Source organism: Carassius carassius, chromosome 28, assembly GCF_963082965.1.
Source record: "Carassius carassius chromosome 28, fCarCar2.1, whole genome shotgun sequence".
NCBI classification, from domain to species: domain Eukaryota; kingdom Metazoa; phylum Chordata; class Actinopteri; order Cypriniformes; family Cyprinidae; genus Carassius; species Carassius carassius.
In genome coordinates, this window is record NC_081782.1 from 3274563 (window position 1) to 3300995 (window position 26433).

Below are 26433 nucleotides of genomic sequence, written 5' to 3' on the forward strand. Positions count from 1 at the left end.
AAAAATAACAACTAACATTCAGCAGTCACCCACTAAAACCAACTGTATGTGTTTAATGTAGTATGCATTTCATCTGCGTTTTGAAAAATGTGCATTTTATTTTTTAAGCAGAGCCGGTTGATCTGTGCATATGCATGTTTATGTGTTCTGGAAGAAAACACTAAGTGTGAATTAGGTGTGTTTGTGTGTAGTATACCTGGTTAATGCTGGGATGACCTTTACTCTTTCTCTTGGAGTGGGTGTCCAGACCCCACAGTGAGGAGAAGCGACTCTTGCGTTTGCTGGTGGAGCGCGACATCGCCTGCGTTCGGCGCCTCACGCCGCTCTCAGTGCGAGCCGCCACCTACAGACACAAAATAGCTGCATGAGGTACAGGGACGACATTCATACTGCGTGTCCCAGCGATCAAACTGACTAGACTGCTCCTAGCAGGAGTCTGAGATATGAACACAGATGCTCGGTGAAAACTCATTCTCACTGATTCGCTCACACTGATGTTCAGTCGTCAGCTTCATTCACAAGTTGTAAAAGAATATGGATATAAATGGGTCATTAGTTGGTCTAAATGGGTCATTAGCTGCTGGTCAAAATTGCTCATTACAGGTGCAAGCTGGTTTTTAGATAGTCTAAATGGGTTATTTGCTGGCCTAAATTGGTGATTAGCTAGTCTAAACTAGTCATTAGCTGCTGGTCTTCATGGGTCATTATGTGGTCTTAAGTGGTTGATAGTTAGTTTAAATTGGTCACGAACTGGTCTAAATGGGTCACTAGCTGGTCTAAATCATTCATTAGCTACTCTAAATGGGTTAGTAGCTAGTCTAAACTGTTTTTTTTTTCACTTGTTTAAATTGGCGAAGAGCAGGTCTAAATGCTTCATTAGCTAGTCTAAACTGGTCGCCAGATGTTTTAAATGGGATATTAGCTGGTCTAAACTGATCTTTAGCTAGTCTAAACTGACCATGAGCTCTGATCTAAATGGTTCATTAGCTAGACTAAATTGGTCACGATCTAGTCTAAATTGGTCACCAGTCATTAGCTTGTCTAACTGGTCATGAGCTGGTCTAAACTGGTCTAAGTCTTCAAGAGCTGGCCTTAACAGGTCTTTCACTGGTTTAAACTAGCCATGAGGTCTGGTCTAAATGGTTCATTAGCTAGTCTAAATTAGTCGCTAACTGGTCTAACTGGTCAAGAGCTGGTCTAAATGGGCCATTAGCTACTCTAAATGCATCCTTAGCTGGTCTGAACTAGTCATTAGCAGAGCAAGCTAGATGTAAGCTCGACTAAATTGGTCATCCGCTGGTCTAAAGTGATTGCTACTATACTGGTCATTAGCTGGGCTAAACTAGTCATCCAAAATACAGCTGCTTTTTCTGATTTTTGGTAGGAAAGCCTCTGTCCTGATCGTATCTGCTTTAGATTTTTTCCCTTAGAAAACACAAAGTTCACAAACACTGATTGTCATTAATGGTGACTGAGTAATCAATGCATTTTCTGTAGTTCTAATGCATTTAAATCACTAATGAAATAAGAAAGCAGAAGCATGTGTGCTTGCTGAATACAAAGCTACAAGACAAATCCCCATCACACCATTTTCAGGATAATGTTTCTCCATAAACTGCATTCAGTCAGTCTACAATTGTTTCTTCTCTTATGTTCTCAAAAAAAAAAAATACATATACATATATATATATATATATATATATATATATATATATATATATATATATATATATATATATATCAAGAGGATTGATTTCATCCATCACTGTTCTTTCATACGTTTTCAGCAAAAACACTTAAGTAGATGTGACATCCTCTACCAAAATCACCTTTATAAAATAAATAAACACACTCATTTAGAGATTAGAAATAAGCAGAAAACACACAAAAACAACTTGCTTCCTGTGGTCACTCGGGTACAGATGAATTTTAAAGGTTAGTGAAGTGTTTGGCGAGTTCTTTTCAGTGTCATTCAAAAATTATACACGCTTTCTGTGTTGAACGCGCTGTGGCATTTCTGGGTCTCCTGATGGAGAAAAGCACTCGGGCTGCATCAAAAACCCTCTCCACTTCTCTGAACCGAGCTATTATTTGTGAAGAACAGCACACGGGCCAACAGCACTTCATTTGGACTCAACACTTATCCTCTCTCTCCATCCTCTCAGAATGTTAATGCTGAAAAACCTCCCCAACCCCTCCACCCCAAAAAATCATCCAAGCTGCACAGACAAAAATAAAATCTCCCTGTATCCCAGTGTCCTCTTGCTCCTACACAGAAAGCCAGAGCTGGAAGCGAATCTGAAGATGGATGGTATTGATCAGCCAGATCCGTGGCCCACATCCAAGAGAAAATACACAGACCAACCCTTCAACTACTGTTTCTTTATATGCCAAAATCCATTACCCACGTACACCAATACTGAAAGGTGGGAAGGAAGCAGGTTAATACATGCATTCTGGGTAAAAATAGAGCGATACTGATGCTCTTGATGTGGGTTTCTAAGCCATGAGTCTGTTTGAAATACACTAGATACCAAACGTTTCAAAACGTTTCAGTCAAAGTAAATTTCCTTAAAGCCACCAGAGAGCTGTTTTCTATGTCTACTTGAAAGGAGAAAGATTGAAATCTCTAAAACACAAAAACCGGCCACACAAAAAAACTGTAGGATTAATGAAATAATATCTAAATACAGTTTCATTTAATACAGTTTAAGTAGGGCTGGGCAAGTTAATGCGTTATTAACTTTGTGGTGTATTATTTTGAGTTATTTCGGACACGGTGGCACACGGCCCTCTCACAATACATTGCTTTACAGATCTATCACTTTTGCCGCTCAGAAATATACATGCAATCATGCTGCAAGTATCAGAAGTTCCGCGCTCACATGTAGCATCTAAAATCTAACATATGTTAATATAATAAATTATAACTAAAGTTTAATTTTATAAAATAATTATAGTTTTAAATATATATTTTAATAAAATATAAATAAATAAATAAAATAAAAAAATTATAAATGTGTGTGACCCTGGACCACAACTCCAGTCTTTATATTTTTAGCAATAGTCAAAAAAACATTGCATGGGTCAAAATTATTTACTTTTCTTTTATGCCAAAAATCATTAGGATATTAAAGGGATACTCCACCCCAAAATGAAAATTCAGTAATCACTTGCCCCAGTGTTGTTCCAAACCCTTAAAAGCTTCTCTCCACATCACCGTATGCTGCTTATGCTCACCTGTGTCAGCCGCGCCACAAGAATGCGCTGTTTCTACATGTATTTAGCTTTGATTTGAAAGAAAACAGAGCATCTTGTGGCGCGGCTGTCACAGAAGAGTTTAGGCAGTTTGAGGAATGTGGAGAGACACAGAGGAGATTGTTGATAAAGGAATTGTTGAATAAAGTTTTGTAAACATAAACATAATTTGTAAACATAAATATAAATGTTTTCTTCGCTTACAAACAGTATTGTCGTCACTTCATAACGTTACGGTTGAATCACTGATGGCAGATGGACTATTCTGACGAGTCTTTCATACTTTTCTGGACTTTGACAGTGTAACTTACTTGCCAGTCAATGGGACAGTCCCAGGCCTCCCAGTTTTCACCCAAAATATCTTAAATTGTGTTCCGAAGATGAACAAAGCTTTTACGGGATTGGAACGACATGGGGGTAAGTGAGTGTAAGTTCATTTTGGGGTGGAGTATCCCCTTATGTAAAGATCATGTTCCATGAAGATATTTAGTAAATTTCCTACTGTAAATATATCAAAACTTAATTTTTTATTCAGTAATATGCATTGCTAAGAACTTCATTTGTACAACTATAAAGGCGATTTTATATAGTTTGCACCCTCAGAGTCCAGATTTTATAATAGTTGTATCTCGGCCAAATGTTGTCATATCCTAACAAACCATACATCTACGAATAGCTTATTTATTCAGCTTTCAGATGATGTTTAACTCATCTGAATTGAAAATTGACCCTTATGACTGGTTTTGTGGTCCAGGGTAACACACAAATATATAATAAAATAAAAATATATACAATAAATAGAATATATATATATATATATATATATATATATATATATATATATATACACACAAAATACAAGAAATCGAGCATTTGCAAAAAATAGGAACAAAATGATGGAATAAATTATGGAAAATAATAATAATAAATTTAAAAGTAATTACCAGTGCATGGAAGGAAGAGACTGAAAAAATCCCTAGTCGGCCCATGGCCAGTTTGGTGGGACGGGAGGCAAAGGCCAGCAGGCGTTTGGGGTTGGGAAGCTCGCCCCCCTGCAGGCTGGACAGGTAACAGCGGAAGCGGAACAGATCCATGTGGAACTGCTCTAAATTCTGCTCCCACAGGAAAATCTGTGAGGAAGAGAAGAGAAAAAGTTACTGGTTAGAACACAGTTTACAGCAGGCCAGCGGCATGTGAGAGTTGTCAAAATGATTATTTCATTCTCTCGAAAACAAGGTCAAAACATTACATTTAGCCTTACAGGACCATCTCTAGATATCTAGGAGCTTCCGTGCCTTGTGTTTGGTCTGGTTTGATCTAATAAAATGGTGTTTGAAGGGCAGTGGAGTGGGTTTAAACACCACGGCGTCTCCTCCCAGCCACTATGGGGTGGATGTTTTTTGGAAGACGCGGTGGAGGGGGCAGCGGTCCAGACAACACACAAAGTAGCAAACGACAGCGCCACAAATTCCACTGGCAGCGAGGTCTGGGACTGCCTAGGAACTCGACCCTGCTGCCATTCACCAGAGCACAATGTGTAACCCAACGCTGCCAAAATGAAAAACCCACACAAACACACAGGCACCCGCTAACCCTCCTCCTGATGGGCCGCGGGCCATTCTGAGCTCCGCTTCTTACATAAACATCCATTGAGTGGAACGTGAACTTCTGCAGCAAGTGTGTGGAGTGAATCAATGTACTGTCAACATTGTGACAGCATCAGAATTACAGTGATGCAAATCTGCAGTAATACAGCGGAGGACGTTAGTGTGATATTGATATAATAATCATGGAAAACAAAGCACTGACAGACTCTTTAACAGCAAAACCAACACTTTTTGTGTTGCAGCCAACACTCAGCCCCTCACTTGTTTCTCTTTTCATCATGTTGTGCTGGGAAGATGCGCATTTGTCCAAAATCTCACTCCATATTATTGTATATTAAAGGTGCACTCATTCTTTTTCAGTGTCTACCCTACACTGTTTAAAAGTTTGGGGTCATTTGAAAGATATTACTTCTTTTTTTCAGCAAAGATGTATTTAATTGATCAAAAGTCACTGTAAGTACAAGTGTAATGTTTTATACAGATTTTATATAGATTTCAAATTAATGCTATTATTATATAAGAATTCTGAAAAAACTGTTCACAGTTTCCACAAAACTATGAAGAAGCACAAACATTTTCATCATAGGTAATAATCAGATATATTTCTTGAGCAACAAATCGGCATATTAAAATGATTTCTGAAGATCATGTGACACTTAAGACTGGAGTAGAGATGCTGAAAATTCAGATTTGATCAGAGAAATAAATTACATTTTAAAATATAATCACAAAGGAATCAGCTGTTTGTAAGTTGTAATAATATCTCACAATTTTGCTGATTTTACCGTATTTTTGATCAAATAAATGCAGCCTTGGTGAGCAGAAGAGACTTCTTTTTAAAAAAACATTGACATTTTACTCTTAAACATTTTATTATTATATAAAAGAATCCCCTCAACATCAAATATGTTCTGACTAGATGTGATTGTGCTGCTTGGTTACTCTTTCAGAGGATGTTTTGACTCTAAACATGTTGGATTGTGGGTAATTCAGGCCCAAACATGGTAAATAACCGATCACTAGCCTGTTCCAGAATGGTCTTCCTCTTCTTGGCGTTGGTGACAGCGGAGAGCTGCATGTCTCCCATTTTCTTCATCTTCTCATCCATGTCGATCTTCTGCTCCAGCTTACGGATCTCGGCCCGCAGCAGTCGCACCGTGTCTTCACGGTGGTGTTGACGAGCGACGGCCGCGGCGCAGGCCGAGTGGATGGCCGTGATCCAGTTCTCAAGCTCAGTTTGGCTGCAGGTCTACAGAAAGAAGTCAAGGGTCAAAGGTTAAAAATAGCATATTAACTAATTTCTCTACCCTTTCTTGCAGAACATAGTATATGTATACTATGCACGATATATGCATGGAATATGTGGTATTTAAGCTGGTATAACATGGCATCCCACAATGCAATGATCTCAATATGACTTTCCATTCTAACTAGGCAGACCATGTCATCTTTTTTTATGGACATGTCCTGGCTGGGATTTCGAAATTGCCTAAAATGTCTTTGGCTTTGTTTCCTATTGTTTTCATACTTTCTGATGGTAATGACTGAAAACTAATTTGACCAATAGCATGCAGGCATTGTACATTATCGACCAATAGTGGCTTACAAAGAGGTGAGATTTATAGAAAACAGTCAAAGCAATGCAAATATGCATACATGCAATGTATGAGGACTCAGTCAATCGGAGAACAAAGCCAAAATAAGGACATTATAGGCAACTTAGAAATGGATGCCATGTCCAGAAAAAAGAGGACATATGTGATCCTGGAGCACAAAAACAGTCTTAAGTCGCTGGGGTATATATTTTAGCAATAGCCAAAAAAACATAGTATGAGTCAAAATTATACATTTTTCTTTTATGCTGAAAATCATCAGGATATTAAGTAAAGATCATGTTCCATGAAGATATTTTGTAAAAAATTTTAACTTAATTTTTGATTAGTAATATGCATAGCTGAGAATTCATTTGAACAACTTCAAAGACGATTTTATTTTCGGTTTTTCAGTATTTAGATTTTTTTGCACCCTCAGATTCCAGATTTTCAAATAGTCGTACCTCGGCCAAATATTGTCTGATACTAACAAACCATAAATCTTTCAGATGAGGTATAGATCTCAATTTCGAAAAATTGAGACTTAAGACTTGTTTTTGTGGTCCAGGGTCACATATGATCACCCTAAAATAAAGTTAGGGTGAAATACTGTTTACATACTGTAAAAAAAAAATTACATATACATTTATGCATTTATCCAAAGCAGCTTACAAATGAGGAACAAGGGCAATTTGTCAAAGAGCCAACAATGCCAGGTTTAATAGACAACTAGAAAACACAGAAGGCTGCAAACAGTGTATATGGTATTATTCTGGACATATTAGTCAAACCGTGTTGACTAGAGTCAAATGTTCATTTATTAAACTCAGTCTGTTACATTATCTCTTCAGTTTTAGTATGAGATGTTGAGTTACCTGAAAAAGGAAGGAGTCTCCGAGCGAGTTACTCAGGCAGAAGACAAAATCTTTTTTGGGGTGTTCTGGGACAGCCTGGACGATGCTGTTCTCGGCCCACACGGCATGTTTAGGGACGCTGTTGTGATCGATGCCCGACCGGCCGTCCGTCTCATAGAAAAACAGAGTGCACCCTGGGAGGACAGATTAAAACATTCACTCAAGCATCAGAAATTCAGAGTTGTTCACGTGAGTTCAATTAACACTACAGATTGTCTCTGAGCTGCTGTTTCCACAGGAACAGAAGCAGGATAGCCAATAGAATGGAGTTTTACAGCTTTATTGATTGAACTCTGCTCTCCAGTGGCCAAAATAAGAAATGCAACACTGCTTTCTAAAAGAGGATCCAATAAAATACGCAAACTCTTATTGGATTGTTTTTTCAGCTTTGATTTTGTTCTGTTTTCACACTGTTGGGAAAGATACAGAGTTTCACTGTCTGTATCCAGTTATGAGGAACTTACTAAATACTAAATACTTACTAAATATCATTTGAGGCGGGTAAGGGTATTTTTTTTAATAAATTAATACTTTTATTCAGTAAAGACACATTAGGTTGACAGTGTAGACTTTTATAATGTTACAAAAGATTTCTATCTCAAACAAATTCAGCTTTTATCACAGGATTAAATTACATTTTACAATATTCCCAAATAATAATAATATTTTGAAATATTACTTTTTAACAGTATTTTCTATTTTTTTTTTTTTAAATGTAGCTTTGGTGAGTGAGGAAAGATACTTTTTTCAAAAATATATTTTGAACTGTTTTTGGTAACACTTTAGAATAGGTAACTATTTTTAAATATTAACTACAACATTTTTCTTAATAAATTCTTCATTTGCTGCTTATTAATAGTTAAGGTAAAAAACAGGTGCATTAATGCATTAATGGTTAAAAAATTAGGAAAAATAAATATGGGAAATTTTTTCAGTCAGAATATTTAACAAACAAGTGTGTTAGAGGTAAAATAGTGAATGATGGGCGTTCAATTCTGAAGAGCGTTTTTCTGAACCTACCCATATAACACAACACAACAAACATAATCCTCCTCTTCTCTTTCTAACGTCTCTTTCTCTTTCTAGGAAGCTGTAAAACCTGTTTACAGTGTCAGGTAACCGCTCACATCGCTTTCAGAAACACCACACACACACACACACACCTTTGAGGGACACCCAGTAGCTCTTCCACTTGCGGCGAGGGGCGAGCTCCACCTTCTTGTTTTTTTTATGCACCAGGAAGTTTTTGACAGCGAGGCGCCCAGCTTTGCGTACGGTCCCCTGTACAGCAGCCACGTTCAGCAGAGGGTCAGTGTGGTAAGCCGAGCTCAGGGTCACGCTGCTCTGCTCGTCGCTGAACGCTGAGCTTCTCTCCTCGGGGACCTCCAGCGGACTCACGCTCTGCTCCAGCTCCTGACGGAAGTTCTCATAGATGCCCTGATCCACACACACACACACACACACACACACAGAGATCCAGCTCGACTGTTAGCACTGAACTACATCACAAACCTACAAATAACATACTAAACTCTTGTCTCCTTGTCTCATGGAAAGAAAGTGCATTTGGTCATGGTTTGCTCTCTGGTCTGTTTTTCTACTTAATTTACCATTCATCGTTTAGAAAAAACAGTTACAGTGTTTGGTGCCGAATGCGTATTACTAAATATGGTAAAATAAACAAACAGACAAGGGGAAGGTGTTGGATTTATTTTATTTACATTTTCTACAATTTATTGGGGGGGGTATGGTATGGGTATGGTAAAATAAATATGTATTTATCAATCAATCAATAAAACAGTAATTTGATTTTTTATTTGCATATATTTAATTTGAATGCACATTCATTATTTGACATTATGTTGGCTATAATGACCATGTCAATAGTTCATTAACATGTAATAGAATTTACCATAATAAAATAAAACATTAAATAAACATTAAATATCATCATATTCAATTATTTTATTTTCACATTTTTTTATATTATTTTATTTATTTAACCCATTAAGCAATACAAAAAAAAAACTAAGGAAGGACTTATCAAAAGAAAAGCAGTTATTAAAAACTTGAATTCACATTAACACTGAAGGTTGTTGATTTTATAACATCATGCCATTTCTTAAAAACTATCAACTCTTTTCTTTTCCTTTTTGCCTTTTTCATTTTCATTTTTTTTTTCAGATACACATTAATATTCTGACATAATATCATACTATTATTATGTATTCCATTTATAAATATTTCTTTTATTTTAATGAGCATTACTCATTTGACAGAATGTTTCCTGCTGATGTTGTGGCATGATGTTCACTTGGCCAGTATCTTCCTGCACTGACGTTGCATCTGTCTGATATTACTGTATGTCTGAATGGGACATATTATAAACTAGAAACTGAAGAAACAGCAGTAATAGCAATAATCACACTGCCCACCTGTGTGCCATCTGAGGGTCCTGCTCCAGCGCCGCTGCTGCTCCCACTGTCGCTCCCTGTGAAGGCGCCCCCTGCTGACGTGGAGTAAGCAGAGAAAGACACAGACATGGTCTTATAGCGTCGAGCGTGGTGCTGAGACGCCTCACTGTCCCCCGTCAGCCCATCGATACCGCTGTCCTCATAATCACTGCCGTCTCCCGCTGTGACATCCTGAACATGAAACAAATACATAAATAAGAAACATATACCATGATCATTTGTGATAAATGGATAATGATTTAATTTAAGTCCCAGTAAATTAGAGTAATTTCTAGCCAAAGAAACAAAATTCTGACTCTAGGATCTGGATCATAAAATGTCCTTAATTTAAAATTCTAGTACCTTGGTGCACGTTTTTCTAACCATGGTAGCATAATAATTTTAACAAATTATTCTATCTATAAAAACACCATTATATTTCTATAATTTTAAAATATGTTTATACTGTATATGTACAAAATAGAAATACCATCACATTTTAAAATAAATGATTGGGATTTTTTATGTTACCTATATAAAATCAAATACAATACCAAACCAATACTATAAAAATATATAACATTAATGCCAAATAAATACAGATTTAGTATATTTTTTTATTTTATCTGCTAAAAAAAGAAAATATAAATGGCATTCTATTTTTATACTTTATAATGTTTATAAGAGAAGAAATTTATATTATTTGATTTTTACATATATTAAAAAATATATTTTATATTTATATAAATATAAATATTTTGGCTTTTTTATTGTATCTATAAAAAATGTAGAATATAAATACTGTTATATTTTATAACTATTTGGATTTTTAAGTATTTTGTTTATAAAAATATTAAATATATAATACCATAATTTTTTTTTAGTTAATGCCAACAGCTGACTGGGATGAGAGACTTGTGAAATCATAATACTGTCTGGTGGGAAACAACAGTGGAGTCTGTGTGAACCTCAACACAAATGAGTCATTCATATGTACAGTCTCTCTACATGAGGAGATTCAGAGGATTCTGGGGGATTAACCGCAGTCAACATTCATAGCAAGACTAAAATTCCCTGGACTACACCTACACTAACACAACATTACACTCACATTCTTACTGCACACCTACAGGCGTTTACACTGACACTCAATGACTCCAGTCATTCAAACAAAGCCATTCACTTTCAACGAGAGCCGCTGATCAGGAGAGTGAGTAGACTCAAAGTTCATCACCAACAGCGCAGAAACTCAAGCTCATGTTTATCAAACTAAATGCTTGTGTGCAGATCCTGTGTACACACATGGACAATCCGCTTTCAATCTTTGCATGAACTGTGTTTGGTGCTACTTCATCACACATTATTAATATTTTTTTTAATGCATATAATTATAAAAATATAAGGGAATTAATATTTAATATTTTTAGATTAAATATATAAAAAAGTATATATATATATATATATTGGTATTTATAAATGTTGCGAAATACAACAGGATTACAGCTAACCAGAATGTATTTGGTGTATAACATTGGAGTAATGACCAATTAGATTAACTGTGGGCGGGGCTACCCAATCCAAACTCACCTGTATGGTTTGTGCCCGCCTCCCTTGCATAGCTCCTTGCTGATTGGTCGGTCCCTCCGACAGACAGTGAGATCGGCGGCAGGGCAGTGTGTATGCACTGTACGCGGCTCCGTCATCCTCACAAGGTGAGATCATCTTATCCTCGTCACCTTCTCTGCTTGTGCCGCGGCCCTTGTGCCATTTGGCATAGCGTCCGTGTGGGGGCCTGCAGGCGGGGCTCTTCGGTCCGTAGAGTTCGTCTAAAGAATTGGCTCGGTTTGAGTCCAGCAGCTCCTGAGCGGACGCCTGTAAACGGGTTTCGCAGTCGTCCGGCGTGTCTCCGATCTCCTCCGTGCTGGTCAAGTGCTCCTGGCTCAGGTCGGATAAAGACACCTCCAGAGAGTCCTCTCTCCACATGTCTGCAGACTTAGAGCGCTTCTTTTTAAAGCTGGACGCCTCTTGGGAACTGTCCCGGGTGCTCTGGACGAGTGTCATGTCCTCCGGTGGCTCGGTCTCGTCCTGCGCGGCTTGTTTGGCGGTGGCGGCGGGCGAATGAGCCGGATGGTTGTGGAAGGACATGGGTCGGAGATTCATGGCCACACGGTCCACCCAAATGGGGCCGCTGAAGTTGGGCAGCATGTCCGAGTCGTTGAAGGGCTCCAGGCCGTGGTCGGCCAGCGACTGAGGGATGCTGGGAGTGCTGCTGGAGCGCGTGCTGGTCTCAGAGTTGCGGTGCTCTGGTTTTCCAGATGGCGTTCGGCGGGAACAGTATGTCTGCTTGCTGGACAGGCGGAGCGAGCGGGACATGTGCTTACGGGAGAGCTGGCGTTGGCCATCTCCATAGTATCCATGGCCACCGCTATGACTTTCTGTGTTACCCATGGCTCAGAATCTGCAGCAGACAGATACACACACAGAGGTCATGCAACTAAATATAACTGACCCATTAAGATGTTTTGCACTGTGTTATTAGTTGAATGACAGCTATTTATGCACTTATTTATTATTTTTTAACACCTCGTCATACAGCTAAAGAATAAAAACAATATGACAATTAAATTTAAATTGCATGGTAGAGTCTGATTAAGGATAGATGACTCATAAGCTCACTGGTTCATTTTAGTGCATTATAGGATGACAATTCGCAGGTAAAGATAAAGATGATCAAGTCTGAATATTTATAAAATAATACTGTTTTGAAAATATGAATTATATATGTTACAAAATTTTTAAATATATAATTCAGGTCAGTTATTTGACTGCATTTATGATGCAGAAAAAAAATACAAAACCTTTTTTGCATGAACTGTTTATATCTATATCTATATCTATATATATATATATATATATATATATATATATATACATGTATGTATATATATCTTTAGATAGATAGATAGATAGATAGATAGATAGATAGATAGATAGATAGATAGATAGATAGATAGATAGATAGATAGATAGATAGATAGATAGATAGATAGATAGATAGATAGATAGATAGATAGATAGATAGATAGATAGATAGATAGATAGATAGATAGATAGATAGATAGATAGATAGATAGATCTAGAAGTTCTAGAATTATCCAGTAAGCTTAAGCATATTAAAACACATTTTCAAAAATAAAATACTTATTTTTTTTTTCATTCTTAGTGAGATCATATTCACTCCAAATGAGTTTCACACATGAATTGGCATGACACCCTCAGTTGTGTCTGACAGGTACAGCATGACTGTTTCTGAAATTACCAGCGGTGTGCCAATGACATCACAGTCATGATAGATTTCACTCTGCATACATCAGCAACTACCACCATGCCCTTCGTGGCGTTACGGGTGACGTCCAAAATCTGAAAAAAGAGAATGCAAGAGAGTTATAAATTACTAGTCAAAAGAATCCAAACACAGCAGTTTCTGAGGCAGTACGAGGTTTCGAGCTGGTGTGGGATAAAATTAGACTAACCCTGGAGAAATACGACAGAATTAGAACTGAAAGAGGGATTGAAGAGATTCGCCGCTGCGGTTGGAGACCACACATGTTCAGGCGCTCTGGACAGCTTCAACAAACGCAAGATGACGGACTTCGCTCTGAGCCGTCACATGAGAAGCTGTGCGTGTGTGGTCGCAGATATATCAACCCACGGTTACTTCTGTTTCCAATAAACGCATGCATGAATGGAAATATATACACAATGAAGACACATTTTTCATACGATACGAGAGAGAGGTCGGTTTGCACGTGCTGTAGAGTATACTAATGAATAGCATACTTGCTAGTAAAATGATTCAACCTCAAACAAACACCCCAAACATTAACAAGCTGAAGATAAACTTGGCACTAAATTTCCTGACACGTACTGATCCGGTGGAATTAGATTCGCATGGAACACAAAGAACACACTCCACTGAGATTAGTTTCATGATTATTCTGAAGTTAAAAACCTATTCATGCAGGATTTTCCCAATGGACCCCCTCGTAGCAAGAGTGATAATTCACCCTGTGATGACTAAGCATTTTTACACATGTTGATTTGGCAAAAAAAACAAAACCCACCAGAAGCAATGTGAACCGCCAACAAAAATGAATAATATCACCAGCTCAAGGTCAATGTGGAATTGCAGTTCCAGTCACATGATTTACAGCAATTGTTCACCTAAAACTGAGCATTTGCTAAAACTGTATTCACGCCCAGGCCATCCAAGATGAAAACAGATTTGGAGAAATTTAGCATTACTTCACTTGCTTACCAAAGAATCCTCTGCAGTGAGTGGGTGCCGTCAGAATGAGAGTCCAAACAGCTGATAAAAACATCACAATAAACCACACCACTCCTGTCCATCTTGTAAAGTGAAATGCTGTGTGTTTGTATGAAACAAATTCATTATTAAAGCGTTTTTAACTTTAAACCATTGCTTTTGACTAAAATATGAGTTGTCTATACATAATATTACCTTCTCATCTGAATCAGGAGAGAAATGTGCACAGATCAAGCCTGTATACTAGCCAAAATAGTCCAAAACAGCTCTAAAAAAATATGTTGGTGGATTTTGATGTGAGAGGACAACAGGGGATTGAATTGTCCACTTTAAGAAATATCATTATGGATTGATAATTCACAATTTGGCCAGAAGTGACTAATGGATTTGTTTTTCACAAACACATCTTTTAGCTTTCACACGATGTTAACTGATGGACTGGAGTGCTGTGGATTATTGTGATGTCTGTATCAGCTGTTTGAACTCACAATCTGACGGCACCCATTCACTACAGAGGGCACATTGGTGAGCTAGTGATGTAATGCTAAATTTCTCCAAATCTGATGAAGAAACAAACTCATCTACATCTCGGGTTGACTGAGGGTGAGATCATTTTCTGCAAATTTTCATGTTTGGATTAATTAACATATATCTTATTCTGTATTGCATAGAAGTAAGTCATTCAGTGTTGGATCAACATAACAGTGTGCTTCTTATAGACAGCAGGATCCAGAGGGATCATCTTGTAACTGTTTCAGATTCTTCATTCTCTCAGAGTGGGATCTCTCTGTCTGTCCTGAGTAACGCACCGGAGCAGATCTGAGGTCAGTGTGTAGCAGAGCTGAGAGACAGTAGTAAAGGCTCACGACAGGGCTGCTAACTCAACCGCAGACAGCAGCGAAGCATCAGGACCAGGACGCAGAGATCTTGTTTGGAACATAAAGTGCAGAGAAGCTGACAGGAGACATCTGAGCAAAGCAGGAACAAAACAGGATAACAAGTATTTGATTTGCAAAACTCCAGGAAACGCAAACACACAGAAATTATCCCGTGTCTCTGTGGAAACCAGGCCTGCCCTTCACTGACGGAGCGGGGTCTACACATGCTAGTGTACACCATCAGGATAACACCAAAATAGAAAGCATTTCAGCACAGGGCCAGCAACATCCCCAATGCTCGATCAAAGTTCTCACACTACAGCAGCTAAGAGCAAAGGCTCATGGGTAAAAACAAGTGAGTTCAGGACATTGGCTCGATGTGCCCACAGGCCTCAGGCTGTGTTCTAAAGAGCTGTCGACACAATCTGCCCCATATAGTAATAAACAAATGTGAAAAGGTTACAAAACCATCTTCCTCCATCATGAAATCTACTTGGCTAGATGTTGAAAAGACTCTGCATGCAAAAGATAGAACTAAATATGGATAGAACAATAGAACGACAGATAGAATGACAGATAGATAGATTCAGACTCTTCTCTAAGTGAAGATATAAAGCATCCCATAAGCCTGTTTTAGATGTAACTAATGGTGTATCGTGTCTTAACCAGCACAAATCAAAACACACAGGCTCCTCTGACAGGGAAAATAACCGCTCTATATCACGAGGACATCAGGACACGTCACATTCACACGCTCTCCAGCAGGCTCACAGAAGAGCTGATGGATGCTGAAGAATAGAGGAGGAAAAAACAGCTCTATATCTGTCATTCTGCCTGATGTTTATCAGCCTCAATTCTCAACCAATCACATTTTTGCTTGTTTAATTTATCAGTAGTATTTGCTAAGTCAAGCAAAAATATAAATGTTTTGAACTGGCCTTAGGCTCATTTCTGGCCTTGTCATTTCTCTGCCACCAAACAAAGGTTAAAGAGAGGAGCCAACTCAAACCACACTCATTTAAATTCAAAGCATGCTTGTTTTATCAGTTTCTGTGTCATTGAGATGAGCGCCGGTGTGAATATCCTCTCAGTGAATAAAGGCCTGCTTTAGCTGATATGATCCCTGGCAGAGAGCAAAAACAGTGTGGCGTCAGACAGAGTTGTTTATCCAATCCAGTGATGACGTAACCAACAGCCGTAAACATCCTATCACCCAAAATCCTCATTCAAGGAGGTGTGCAAACAAACACACCCAGGGGCTCCATCACGCGATCCAGAAACCCGCTTCTCAGCTCTGCGTGTTTACCTGCAAGTCTCCCAAAGATGTGACAGGTGCATTTGCAGTCCTTTGTTATTAGAGTCCCCTGAACACACATACCATGACCTGTCGAGACATGAGAAGAGCGGTCTGAGAGCGGCCCACCAACGGCTGAAAGCTAAGATGCGATGAGGTGAAAACAGCACTATTTGCCCCAAAGCTTAACATGTCCTGTGTTTCTCAGCGTGGGAGCTTGGGAATGCTCAGAGGCAGCTGGAAACAAAACCTAAAATTCATCAGCTGCTGCAGGGTGGAAAAAAAGGAACATTTCCTGCCAAAAAAATCAGCGAGGGCCCGTTTGTGATGATCATGCTGGGTAATTAATTCACAGCACCTTATCATAGTACTACAATGACTAACATTCTGGATTACACAAGACAGCAACTCCACAACTAATTAATGTATAAACCACATGAAATTAACCTAAATAAATCATCTCCAGAGATGATCTTGCAAGTCTGACTAGTCCAGCGGACTAACTTAGTTAAAGTCTACCTAAAAATTAAAATTGTCATTATTTACTCATCCCCAAGTTGTTCCAAACCTGAAAGCATTTATTTGTTCTACGGAACACAAAAATATATATTTTAAAGAATGAAGGTAATTAAGCAGTACCAATGTATTTTTGTCCATATACTGGAAGTAATTGGGAATCCAAAGTTTCTGTCTTCAGAGACATTATGAATAATGTTGGTAACTAAACAGTTTGGGTTCCCATTGACTTCTTCTGCATATTTGTCCATATAATAGAAGTCAATGGGCAACCCAAACTTTCTTATTTGGAATATTTTGAAGAATGTTGGTAAACAAACTTTTGGGGTTCCCATTGACTTCCCATTGACTTCCAATATTCCACAGAGGAAAGTTTGGGTTGCCATTGATTTCCATTATATGAACAAAAAATAAAATGAAAATTAATGGGAACTGAATCTGTTTACTGTTTGGTTACCACCATCTTCAAATGTTTCTATATTCCACATAAAACATACAGATTTGGAACAACATGAGAGAAAATAATGACATAATTTACATTTTTGGATGGATTATCTCTTTAAGATTGCTGTTGCTCAACAAATTTCACATGCCATTTCAATGGGCTAGGTGCACAAGACGGCGCCGGTGAGCTTCAGCGACGCGAGTGTGTGCATACTTCCGGTCTTGCGACGCTCGCATTGACTGTAAGGGAAACTTGGCTAGATGTATATAATTAATGATTTTCAAATTTAACAGGATAGTGGTATATCAAAAACATGGGGAAACATCCTCCCTACATTTTTGTGTACCTCTGTGGAAATTCATCAAGATACAACGCGGAGATTGCTTTATTCTTCTGTTGATTATGCGGATCAGCGTCAGGTCCACGGGGATTTCTTCTTTCAAACACAAACCACTCAAATATGCAATACTTTTCATTTTTGAAGAGCTGGTTTTTTTCTGACTGTTATGTAAGATCAATGTTTCAGACTGTCAAACAAGACGCACAGAGATTTCTGATAAAGCATGTTTTATTAACTTTATTTGATAACATAATTTATAACTAACTGTACAATTAAACGTAATATAATTATGGTAGGTTTGCATTAAATAAAAGATCGCTGTTTGCATTCATGTGTGTTTTTATCTATGTTTATTTGTTTTGTGAAAGATCTGCAGCATAAATCATTATCTGTCTATGAGCAGCCATGTATATTGTTATTCTTTTGCATTAATTATCAGATTAAACACATATTAAAATTAGTAATGTATTTTTTACTGTGTAAATAAAATATGTTGTGAAAATAACGATGAAACAGACTGATGTATGTGTACAACTGAGAAATGGATACTTCTGAAGATACATTGCAGCCCACGTCTCACGAGGTAAATATTTCATTAAAAAAATAAATAATGCAAACATTTTTGAGAAATAAGTAATTTGTACATTTACCTATTTGGTAAGATAAAAATACATTTTGTAGCTGTGTATACACACCATGAGTTCAACTTTCATCTCGTGAACAGTAGTGAACATTAGTGCATTTAATTCATTCACCAGACCCAAACATACACAAGTTTCAAATCCACTGGCTCAGTTAACATTTATAGTATAGTAATAATGGCAGTGTATATCTTATTTGCATTTGAAGTGATATTATAAATCCTGTAAACATATAAAAAGTAATATTTGGACTTCTCCGTTTCTCTGCACTGACATTTAGCACAACCGGAAATATCTACGCACACACTCGCAAGACCGGAAATCCAAGATGGCGGAGACATGCAACTAGCCCATAGGAATCCACATGATCTGAAATTTCATAAGAATTTCCTCATGTTAAAGCTGGTCATGTAAATCTGCCACTTTGACCAACTGAAAGCTGTTTGGAGGCACTTTATCCATCAGCTAACTATTAAAAATTGACCTCTTTTGCAGGCAAAACTTTTCTGCAGTTTCAGTAATGTGACCGTTCCCTGAAAAAACCTGAAATGGAATCGCTGTTATTTAGTTTTTTAAGTACCAGGACAGGCATGATGTTTTTGTGACATGCTCCAGGGGTGATCCTCTTTTACGAGATGTTTTCAAGAGCGTGATATCGGAGATGGTCTGAAAACAAGCCGCTCTGGTAATACCCACAATGCATCTGGAGAACAGAATGAGCAATATGAGTGTACATTCACCATTTGAGCTCTGCCAAATATATTTCTATTACACTGGACAAACAAGTTTCTATGTCTTCAGTTTCTGATGTTATTTCCTAAATTCCCTTGACTATTTTGTATCACAAACAATAAAAACACTAAACATCTTTGTGCATTTCTATAATTTTCTAGCGTTCTTATTCAGGATTACCCATCGTGTTTCCATTGCAGTGCTGTTTTGGTGTCTGTTTTTCTCATTTAGAGACCGTAGAAACGTTTAATTGAGAAACGCTGCGAGGGGCATTCAGCGCTAATGAAAACAGCACAAATTTAACATCTGTCTGAAAGAAACTCTGAATGCAATATAAAACACAGCCAGCGTAATGAGGTTCAGAAATATAAGAACATTTTATGATTTTAAAGTATGTGCCTTTGGCAAAACTGTGCAGGGAGGTCACTGTGGTGTGATGAATGATTGACAGGTCTTTCAGTGGATACCCTCTAGTGACAGGTCGACTCAATATCGAGACACACAGAAAACCTGAGAGACAGCCAAATGAGCTCTTTCTGTTCTAGCAATTACGGCTGCATTTCTGCTCAGAACATACAAACTGCAAAGAAAAAAACAACAAGAACAACAACAGAAAGGATTCAACAAAATTCTGTCAAAAAGACCTCAAATTGAATGTTTGGTTTATGGCAAAAATGCCATAAACAGCTTGATATCAGTGTTGTTTTAAAAGTACAGTCATATCTCTGAGCCACCAAACTAAATTTCATATAAGTTCTTCCATTCAGTGTTATTGTTAACTAAAATTCAAACTATAACTGCACTGTAATTTTCTGCTAATACATTATCCATTAATTTTACTGACATTTCCATTAACTCTAAAACACCATGCAATGCAGTCCAACATTCAAAATATAGGTAAAACACCTGTTAAAAAATTAAATAAATCAATCAATATGGAAAATTACTAATACAGTACATTGTGCCCTGTTTTTACAGATTTCAGAGTGTGAAAAAATATGTAAACGATGAAAAACTTAAGAGATGCTGCATGAATTTGGTAAAACTTAAAAAAAAATTGAAATGCTGCCTTGGCAAGTTGAAGTTTCTAAAACTAAAATAAAAATAAACTAAAACTAAACAGACAATTTAAAGATCTAACAAAAATATATAGGCAATTTAAGTAACAAAATTATTAAAACAAACTAAAATTGAAAAAAAGTAAATAAAATGTAAGTTAAATATTATATATATAATATACAAATATATTAATATTAATAAATACTATGATACTACATAAATAATACTAAAATAACCCCGCTTCTATTGGTGGGGGTGAGGGGAGGACCACGCCCCCAAACGCACACCATTGGCTAAGTAATGGCAAACATTAAAAACATGACTGACATTAACAAAAACAACTGCACTAAAATGAGATAATAAATATCTCAAAGTGACCCTCTGAATGATAATTTTACACTAATCCTTACCGCGTATCCACAGTAACTGGTCGTAGACTTCACTATCCACTAAATCTTTTGATGCTCCCAAAATTGCCCCTGAATTTCCTGAGTTCCTCTGAGTCAGAGCAAATGCAGCCTCCTGCCCTAATCTAGCGGCTTTGAAGCCCATGAACGACGTGCTGATCAGCACCTCCTCAGGGACATCTGCTGATGAGCCCCTGCCCCGTGCTTCAATAGGTGGAAGGACTGTGTGGACCTGAGACCCCGACAACACCCAAGAACTTCAGAAGTACAACACTGCTCTTTGCTTACTTGCAAACACAGTTTTGGCCTAAGGAAATGATAATCTAGTTTACTTTGACTTTACTTTTAAAGAGACACTTAAAGTTATTTTCAGTAACTGAAAAAGCTGAAATGAAAGTTTACATTAAATAAAAAAAATTTGGAATTAAAAAAGATAAATGGTGCCTTGGCAATTAACACTAAAATAAAAAAATTATGCTTAATTCAAATATTGAAAAAAAACAGTTAAAATACATAGCTACATAACTACATAAAAGCAAATCTGAAAAGTGCTGCTTTAAATGAAGTTTAAATTTAATTTTATCTTAATAGTAATTGAAAAACTTACAAAAGGAAAACTAAAAATGTTGCCTTGGCAACTAAATAGATTTAATATACTAAATCTGATTCCCAGGGAACAAAAAAAAAAGTATAGCCGGAATGCACTAAGTCTCTTTGGATAAAAGCGGCGGCTAAATATAAATGTATCTGTTTGTGGACTTGCATAACCAGCTAAAGTAAATCTAAAGAATGTTGAAAAACAATTATCTGTAATTGAAATAAAGCTAAAATTAAATAAAATCGAAATATTAGATGAAAAACTTGAAAGAAAATTTAAAATGTTAGAAAACTGAAATGAAAACTAAGAAAAAAAAAATAATTTTAGGGACAAAAATACTATATAGTTAGCTAAATCAAAGCTAAAATGCTAATATTGATGTTTTATGATTGCCATCATTACTAATAAGACTAATAAATAAATCTTCACAAAACAAGTCTGTTATATTTAGTAAAGCACACAAGACTTAGCAGCACTTAACGACATCTATGTTCCAGCACGCTAGGGTCAGCCAACCAGTCCACGCTGTTTACTTGAGCCTTTAGGAAGCAAACAAAAGAAGATTCTCAAGCACATTGGAAGAGTGAGGTCACATGACCTTTAAGACAATCTGCATGTGTAAACATCACTCTGTGTCTATTAGCATTAGGAATAATTACTGTAAGGACTTAACGGCTCTGTGCAACATGTTTGCACATGAAATGGGCCACAGTGTGATGTTTTTGACTTGTCAGAGACTAACACCAAAGAGGGAGGGGCAAGCTACTAGACTGACAGTATGGCATTACCATGATACTTTGATATTTTCAATATTAAACATTGGTACCAAATCATTATTATTGCTATAGTGGTGAAACTAAAAACAAATAGTTTTTTTGAGTTATGATAAAGTTTCAGTGGACTCGATTATACTGGAGTAATTTTACCTATAAGCAGCTGGGTCAAAATATTTCAATTCATATACATGTTCCTGGCAAAAGTGAGGTCATTTACAGATGCAAACTTCACTGCTGTTTGTGTTGGTTCAGATGTTTTCTGCACTTCCACCTGTTGTTTCTGGAGAGTGTGTGAAGTATAAACACCTCTGGCGAGCCGTCAGATGAGCACGTCTGCATCAGTTCACACCAGACTGAACGTGTCAAGCATAAACAAGGCTTTGCAATGCCTCGGTTTGCTACAATGGTTTGAAGCGCTACAAGCTTGCTTAAGGAAACAATGTTTACAATGTGCAGTGCTTTTTAAAACATTAAAAACATTATGGATTGTGTTGAAGTTTCTAGGAGTTGCCTACTGTGTTTATTATGGCTGTGGGTTTAACATGTTCATTTGGTGTGATTAACTGTGAAAAAAATAGGATGTTAAAATAATTAATGCATTTAAAGTATATTCTAGTCACAATACAGTATTGTTTCAATTTTGCAAATAAAAACAAGTCCAAACAAAGTCACAGCAGTGATTTATTACTAAATAAATCAAGGGAGCCAATTAATCAATGATCTATTCATAAAGACACTTGCTTCGTTTCTGAATGAATCAACTGTTTGAACAAATCAGTTGAATGCATGACTCAATGACGCTTTTATCCAAGCTGAAATGAAAGTTTTAGTTTCATATTCTGAGCATCATTTCATTTTTTTAATCAATGAAATTGAAATTGATCTTTTCAATATCCAATTAAAATAATAAATAAAACCCATTACTGTCAAAGCATTATTTATGCAATTCTAATTGCACTGTAAATGCAATGCAACCTGTGTAACTATAACTAAATGCCACTTCATGCTCAGACACTGAAAACAAAATTGCCACATTGTAAGTTTAAAAGGTAATAAATTACATGTTGAGTCAAAATAATTATTTCTAAAGCTACTCTTTTGTCTTGTCTATCCAATGCTTTTCTCATTTAACACAATGACTATAAATGATCTTTCGGGGTAATAATTTCTCAACCCAAATTAATGTGTTATTTAATCGAATTAATTCAATTAGGTGCCAATCATTTTAAAGAAATTAATCAGCACATCATTTAATTAATTAGATTAATGAATTTTAATCACTTGGCTGCCCTAGTTTTTATATTTAAATTCTTATTTTATTATCTCAAAGTAAACACTAATAAATTAGCGCACATACACACTAAATCCAAACCAACAAACAGAATTTTCTCAATCACAGTGAGGTGATTAAAGCTCATCGGAGGACAGACCAACAAACTTTTCTGGTTCAGAGAAGTATTTTCTGAAGGACAAGTGATGACATGTGTTGCTCTGATTACCTGAGCCCCGTGTGATACACCCAGAACAGATTAACCAAATCCAGTTTCCAGAAAATCTCTCCAGCACATTATCTGAGTTTTTCCCCCGTGGAAGCCTCCGCCGAACCCTGGGGTCTCTCCTCCCACCCCTCGTCCCCGTGTCGTGCAGCCGAGCGTAGCCAGATGGGATTCAGACACACATGACTACACAAAGCTGCGTTGAAATGAGTTTACTCGCTCTGAGCTCCGATCACAGGCCTTTAATTTCTACCCGACTCCAGTACAATAACGCCCCTGTTTCCCTCTCTGTGCCACGATGGAGCTGGAAGATCAAGAACAAACTAACCGTGTGCACAGGTCTGTCGACCTAAACCACCTGTCTAGCGGTTTGACATCCACTTTAAAACAGCTGCCCTTAACCACAGAAATAACAACCCTTCAATTAAATCACTCATCAAAACACAGGGCGGAACCGGGAAGAATGGTGTTTTTGATGCATTCTGGGTAAATGGAATTATAGGCCACATTAAGAGGAACAGGAAGCCAGTCAGACAAAACCAAGTGAGCTACTTACCAAGACAGTATCTCTAAGGCATTTAAAGTTAGTATACACCATCAAAATAAAAGATATTGCGTGGGGAAGGCAATCCCATAATGCAGTACACAGAGAAAACTAATTTTTCCAATATAATATTAGAGTAAGAGAAATGGTAACTATGAATATAACTGCGGAGTATTGGTATAAATGTTCTTAAATTAAAAATTACTTTATTCAATACAAATATAAATTATAAACTTTTAATTATCTATTAGTCAAGTCTCTAGTGTGGAAAACAAGTGACTAATAAGTGAATTTCATATTTGTATTGTGTATTAAAAAAATTATACGTTTATAAAAAAAATATATAAAATATTACATAAAATTATAAATAATAAAATAAAAAACTACTGGAATAAATTGAAGTCACGTCTCTAGTGTAGTCACAAAAACAGTGACAAATAAATTAATTTAATATTTTTATTCATAATAAAAAGCAATATGTTAATATAAAAGCATATATAAAAATTATTAAATTAAATTATAAATAATAGAATAATAAACACTTGGAATCTCTAGTGTAGTTATAAAAAATAATATAATTATTGTTATAATAAATTAATTTCAAATTGCTATTTATAGAAATGCATTTACAAGTATATATATATATATATATATATATATATATATATATATATATATATATATATATAATTTATAAATAATAAAAACACTATTAAACACATCTTTAATTATAAAAATGGACTAATGAATTAATTTCAAACTGTTATTCATAATAACATGTTTACAAAAATATTCTTAAAATATTAAATTAAATTCTAAATAATAAAATAATGAAATAAACTAGTTGAATCTCTAGTATATAAAAAATTTATACATTTCATATAATAATATATTTTATATTTCTATTCATAACAAAAACTATATATTTATAGAAAAGTATATAAAATCTACTAAATAAAACAATAACTAACTTTTGAAATCAGTCACTTACAGTTTGTTTTAATTTGCATTAAGATGCTCTTAAGATGCTAAGATCTGGGTTATGAAACAAAACTAAACCACAGCATCTTGATATGAAGGTTGAGAGGCACACAGATAAATGGGATTCCCCGTGTTTAAACACTACTATCACTCACCGTACAATCACAGCTGCTAGTGTGAGCACATCACTCCATCCTGTTGACAGGTAAGTATTCCTGCTATGGACTGTAAGTCATAAAACTCTGAAGAATCTGTTTAGAAAACAATGCATATGTGCAAGATGAGATACGATCTCACTCTAACGACAGGTTTGATTCCCTCTAACCCCCAAAAACCAATCCAGGAGAGTTAATTAACAACGCTGATACAGGAAACGCAACCCTGAGGCAATGACCACATCAAAGCACAATGAAAGTGATCTATATTTATGAAAATCATGTTCTTGCCTCATTTTTAATTATCAAAGTCAGTGTGTCCCCCGAGTAAAGAAGGAAACGATTTCAATCAATTACTTTCAAGGGAAGAAAAAGCTTGGGTCTGTATTAAACCTGTTTAGTTCTTCACTCGTGCAGAACTAAATAACAATTAAACCTTTGTTGGCTTGATTGCTGGTTCCCGTATGAAGATTATGAAAACTAAACTGCACTACGGTCAAAACAAAGTATTAGTTCCTCAAAGCTGATTTTGTTTCTGCATTTTTTCAGAAATGAGCCTGTTAAGTGCAAATAATTGACCCAGGAACTGGTATTTAGGGGCATTTTTACCTTCAAAAGGGCATGTTGAATAGCAACACACTAATGATTTTTGTAAAAGACTTTAACTGAATCAATAAACGGACATAAATCTTACATTTGAACACTTATGGCTTAAATATACAATCAAATCAACATGAAAAATAGCTTATTACTTGCAAACATCTCATGGCAGGTTCCCATTGTGATGCTATTGGGGCATGTTGTCACAGACATTTATTGTGTTTTTAATGACTGTGAATCTAATTTTCTGATCAATAACAGCGAAAATGTCTCTCAGAAACAGAATTTTGGGAATAAAACCTATAAACTAGTGAAAAATGTTTTCATTCCATATGAAATGTTAAACAACAAGAATTGGCCAAACAGATTCTATTGTGATTCTGTTGGGGCATGTTGTCACAAAGGGTCTCTGAGTTTTAATTCAACTGTGAATATAAACTCCTGATCAATAATGGTGAAACAGTTAAAAAATACCAAGAAACTAACATAATGAGACAACTAGCCCTGGTCTCCTCTAAAAGAAATGTTAAATAGCAAGAATTTGCAAAAGGGACAGTTTTGACACCAAATTTGACCTTGCTTGTGACTCAAAACTAGCTTTAAGTTTTTCCAGTGTTCTCTACTGGCTCTCGTATGATGCAATGCACTTCACAGCTGCGTCCACCAGCTCTGACCTCCTGTCCTGCCTGACTGCGGATGGCTGATTCATTTCCATCTGTATACCAGCAGATGAGAGATTCATTCTGTCTTTCTGCCTTTCCTTTTCTCAGGCCATTCAGAGTGAATAAATCCAGCCTGTCTAAAGTCCTTCACACCAGGA

General features: G+C 36.5%; 2 protein-coding genes across 3 annotated transcripts in view; one reads left to right on the forward strand and one right to left on the reverse strand.

Moving 5' to 3' along the window:
• The window catches only part of LOC132107724 (phenylalanine--tRNA ligase beta subunit-like), a 297726-nt gene that overhangs the window by 208384 nt on the left and 62909 nt on the right, over positions 1-26433 (forward strand). The window lies entirely within an intron of this gene.
• tiam1b (TIAM Rac1 associated GEF 1b) overlaps positions 1-26433 on the reverse strand; it is a 54136-nt gene that overhangs the window by 25993 nt on the left and 1710 nt on the right. Inside the window, exons 2-9 of one of the 2 annotated variants that reach the window (XM_059513874.1) lie at positions 13144-13244; positions 11412-12282; positions 9807-10016; positions 8535-8808; positions 7333-7505; positions 5890-6114; positions 4203-4388; positions 197-343 (exon numbers count right to left, since the gene is read on the reverse strand). In XM_059513874.1, coding sequence (XP_059369857.1) covers positions 197-343; positions 4203-4388; positions 5890-6114; positions 7333-7505; positions 8535-8808; positions 9807-10016; positions 11412-12272 — 2076 coding nt within the window. In that variant the 5' untranslated portion in view covers positions 12273-12282; positions 13144-13244. Of the gene's footprint in view, positions 1-196; positions 344-4202; positions 4442-5889; positions 6115-7332; positions 7506-8534; positions 8809-9806; positions 10017-11411; positions 12283-13143; positions 13245-26433 lie in introns of those variants that run through there. The other variant, XM_059513873.1, reaches the window with a different exon arrangement.